Genomic DNA, 4736 nt, shown 5'->3' on the forward strand with positions numbered 1-4736 from the left:
ACTTAGAAAATTAAGGACTTAAACTAATTTTTTTGGCCAATTTCCCCCTACTGTTAGTTTTCCATAGATTTCATCCAAATTACGTTAACTTTTATTACGTGCATACCACATAACTCTCTTTTGAGGACAAAAGTGTCACTTCGCTAAACCTTCAAATACAACAGCTAAAAAATCACACAGATTTGCATAGGGTGACATTAAATCTAGGGTTTTCAATTATTTTAAAAAATAAAGCAACTGAACTACCTTACCTCACATGTTGTGCGCATGCTTCCATTTAACAAAAATTTGGATGGAATTAATGAAAAACTAAACTAGGAAAAAATTGACCAAAAAATTAGTTTAAGTCCTTAATTTTTCATTTAATTAGTTCCTCATGCTTGCATTACTTTCTCTGTTTTCTATCTGTTGTTTTATTATTTCATACTCCAAATATACAATATATCCCATATCATGTTGGTTTATAAAAAATAAAAAAAAAATTAAAAAAAAAAAGAACCCGTCATGTACATATAATTAACTAAACAATATAGTAGCCTTAAACTAATGAGTAAGGAACTAAACAATATAGTATCCCACCTCTCACGTTATCTAAAAAGAAAAAAACAACACCAAAAAGTTATATATTTATATATGTTGTTACTCTCTAAATTCTATTATGGGTTAATGCCAATCTTGAAAAAATGAGATATTTCATGCCAACGTGATCTTTGGGGATTAAGATGTTCCAATTGTGAAAATGAGCTCAACAAATTAACAAATTCAATCCCTGCCACATCAGTGATAGTAACTTATCATTCAATCCAGTTGATAGGAGGAATGAAGGTAAGAGCGAAATAACAGTGTAGGAATAAGAAATAAATTTTGTATAGAGTACTCAGGGACTTAGCTAAATGCAAATAGGTATTTGCATTTAGCGACCTTACTTGGTGTACAAGCCGGATAGAAATCAGTTAACAGAATGGGATGAGTATTGAAGGTAAAGAGCGAGATAATAGTGTAGGAATAAGAATTAAATTTTGTATAGAGTACTTGAGACTTAGCTAAATGCAATAAATTTAATGACCATACTTGGTGTACACGCATTTTCGGATAGAAATCAGTAATAAACCTTTTCATTTCATAAGCACTGAGAATTCACCCTAAATTAAATAGAAGAAGAAAAAAAAATACTTACACAAATGGCACACGACCTTGTCCACTTTATCGAGAAGATGCAGTCTTACAAGGTTTACATTGAGAAATATTCAACTCTAATACACCGCGGTAGTTCCCTTATCTTAAAGTTCGTCAGCCTGTAAAGTGTAATTTGGACACGGTCAAAATGATGTTATTCAACATGGTTGGTTTGGTTGAAGAACCAAGTTTCCGACTTGTGTTCATATCTTTATGCTAGCATTCTCTGACGAGTCACCAATTTAATCAAACTGTTAACCGCGTCTGTGATACTGAAGTTATTTTGTATGCCGGTATCTTCAACATTTCAAAGTCCTTGACAAAACAAATGCAAATTTATTGGTTAATTTTCCACGCAATTGTGGAAATAATGGGCCGGTTAGCAACTACTTTCCAAATGCCTATATAAACATAGCATATATCGACCTCTGAGATATCACAAGAGTAATACAATATTCCATAACAATAAACAATTCTCAAACTTCTCATTTCCCCTTGAGCTAGCTCTTTTAATTTGTTCCCCATATGGCACGCTTAGCCTTTGTGCTAGCTTGTGCTCTAGCTCTATTAGCTTCCTCAGTAGCCTCTGGTGCAATTGTTGAGCATTCTTTTAATGTAAGTCTTGCCTCAATTTTGGGTAGCTCATTAATGTTTCTAGAATGGCTAAAAACGCATTATAACTTTTAAAAATACTTCTGATTTAATTTAACAAAAAAAATGAAAGTATTTTTAGGTCATAGAAGCAGTTTTTAGAGACAATTTCAAATAAGCCATTTGGCAGCCTTATTTTATCATGCATATTTCCTCTCCAATTATTCGAATGTTTCCTTTGAATAATAGAAGTCATGATATTATTTTTTTTCCATTGTTTTCAGGTGAACAACCTGACTGTTAGCCGACTATGTCAGAATCAATCAATTACTGTAGTAAATGGAAGTTATCCAGGACCAGCCATATATGCACGAGATGGAGACACACTTATTGTCCACGTTTTAAACCAATCGCCCTATAACATTAGTATTCACTGGTAAATACCAATTATCCAAAAATCATTTAACAACCCCCAAGGGGAATTTTGAGTTATATATATTTTGCTCAGGTTGTATAGTTTTTGTCTTATTGCAGGCATGGAATCTTTCAGCTTCTGAGTCCATGGGCGGATGGACCTGTATATGTAACTCAATGCCCTATACGCCCCGGACAAAGCTATACTTACAAATTTAATATCACCGGACAAGAAGGCACCCTTTGGTGGCATGCACACATTTCGTGGCTCCGCGCAACCGTCCACGGAGCGCTCATAATCCACCCGAAAGCCGGTCGATCCTTCCCCTTCCTCAAGCCCGCCAAAGAAGTTCCCATCTTATTAGGTAAGGATTAAACTATACCATTCAACTTACTTAATGTTAATCGTGATACGCAATTTAAATTGTAATTTTGATGACTAGCTAGTTATATGTTAACTGTTCAATGGAACTACAGGAGAGTGGTACAATGGCAATGTGGTCGACATTGAGGAAGAAGGCCTATCTAAAGGAATTGCTCCTAACATTTCAAATGCTTACACCATCAATGGACTTCCCGGCGATCTCTACGACTGCTCTCAAAATCGTACGTGACCATGCATGCAAGCATGCATACACGTAAATTTATTAATATAGTTTATGTGTTATTTTTGCATGATGAATATTAACAAAGTGACATCAAATTATCAGAAACATATCAGCTAAGTGTGGTGAGAGGAAAGACCTACTTGCTTCGCCTAATCAACGCTGGACTCAATACCCAGCTTTTCTTCAAGATAGCCAATCACAATATGACAGTTGTCGCCATCGACGCCACCTACACCACTCCTTACATCACCGACGTGGTGGTAACCGGACCTGGTCAGACCACCGACGTTCTTGTCAAATTCAATCAACCTATTGGATCTTATTACATGGCCGCCACTCCATACGCTAGCGCTAGTGACACCATCGACTTTGATAACTCGACCACCAGAGGCATCATCGTCTACAAGAGCGCCAATTCATCAACCCCCATTATGCCCTCAATGCCCAACCCTCACGACACGCCATTGGCCCACAAGTTCCTCACCAATCTCACCAGCCTCGCCAAAGGGCCCCAATGGGTCCCAGTACCACTCAAGGTGGATGAGCACATGTTCGTGACAATTGGCGTCAACTTGGAGATGTGTCCAGAAAATGCCACGTGTCAGGGCCTATTCAATAACCGAATGTCCGCAAGCATGAACAACGAGTCATTCGTGCTCCCAAGCAATACATCCATGCTGGAAGCACAATTTCACAATGTGAGCAGGGTTTACACCAGAGACTTTCCTGACGAGCCTCCATTCAAATTTGACTACACGGACACAAACATCAGCCTCGACCTATCATTGATATACGCACCAAAATCAACCAAGGTCAAGACACTGAAGTTCAATTCGACGGTGGAGATGGTGCTTCAGAACATAGCATTTTTGGCCATCGAGAACCACCCAATGCATCTCCACGGCTTCAATTTCCACGTGTTGGCACAAGGGTTTGGAAATTACGACCCGATTAATGACCCCAAAAAATTTAACTTAGTTAATCCGCAAATACGTAACACAATTGGTGTGCCAGTCGGAGGATGGGCTGTGATCAGGTTTCAAGCAAATAATCCTGGTTAGTTTTCTTAATCTACTCATTAATTAATTTTCTTTGTATTTTAATGTATTATAAACAATTCATTTCTGATTATTTGTTTTAAACTATTGTTTCAGGTATCTGGTACATGCACTGTCATTTGGACGTTCATCTGCCATGGGGGCTGGGAATGGCTTTTGAGGTTGAAAATGGACCAACACCAGAATCTACTTTGCCTCCACCACCACTTGATTTGCCTAAATGTTAGAAGGTGTTCAGAAGAGACCTCAAAATATTCTTTCATTTTGTATTGTTTAAATTATAATATCGTGGTTAGTTAACTTAATTTCATTCGTTTGGTTATAAATAAATAACTTTGTAATAAAAGTAGTCACAAATGTATTGTATAAGTTGGTCATCATTATTTGACTAAAATCGTAATAAATTATTTAATTACAAATATTTTTTTTTTTTACTCAAAGATTGATTTTACTAGATTTTTATGAGAATTGTTTACATCTCCCATCAAAATATTGAATATAAATTCCGGACCAATACAATCCTAAGAACGGTTTCCCACATGCTTAGAAACAAAGGATGCTACAGCATGCGCACCGTGATAGCTATTTTGTGTGGGAGTACTTGAATGCAATAGACTACAATGATTTTGGGCAAGGCTCCAAACATCATGAATCAAACCTTCCAACATTGCATCTGTTTGAGTGGAAATTTAATGACTGGGCTTAGTAGGAGTGAAGGCCTAAGAATACAAAAGCAAAGAGGAAACTAGGCTCAAACAAGTCGATGGCGCAGAAAGAATTTAAAAGCCATTTCAGTAAGGCATAGGCCATATGCCTATGTGAGGAAACCAGACTCTACCCATTGTAGTCGTAGATCCCCCATAGAAAGCCATCTTTTGTCAATTTTAGA

At 37.0% G+C, this 4736-nt stretch overlaps 1 protein-coding gene across 1 annotated transcript; it reads left to right on the forward strand.

The window, feature by feature from the left end:
- The first annotated feature begins 1601 nt into the window (after nt 1-1601).
- LOC103433547 (laccase-7-like) lies at nt 1602-4268 on the forward strand. Its single transcript, XM_017331816.3, has 6 exons — nt 1602-1791; nt 2052-2203; nt 2302-2546; nt 2659-2787; nt 2892-3845; nt 3944-4268. Exons 1-6 carry the CDS (start codon nt 1702-1704, stop codon nt 4072-4074), a joined length of 1701 nt encoding a protein of 566 aa, XP_017187305.2. The 5' UTR covers nt 1602-1701; the 3' UTR covers nt 4075-4268.
- Nucleotides 4269-4736: the final 468 nt, after the last annotated feature.

This window comes from Malus domestica, chromosome 04 (genome assembly GCF_042453785.1).
Source record: "Malus domestica chromosome 04, GDT2T_hap1".
NCBI lineage: Eukaryota > Viridiplantae > Streptophyta > Magnoliopsida > Rosales > Rosaceae > Malus > Malus domestica.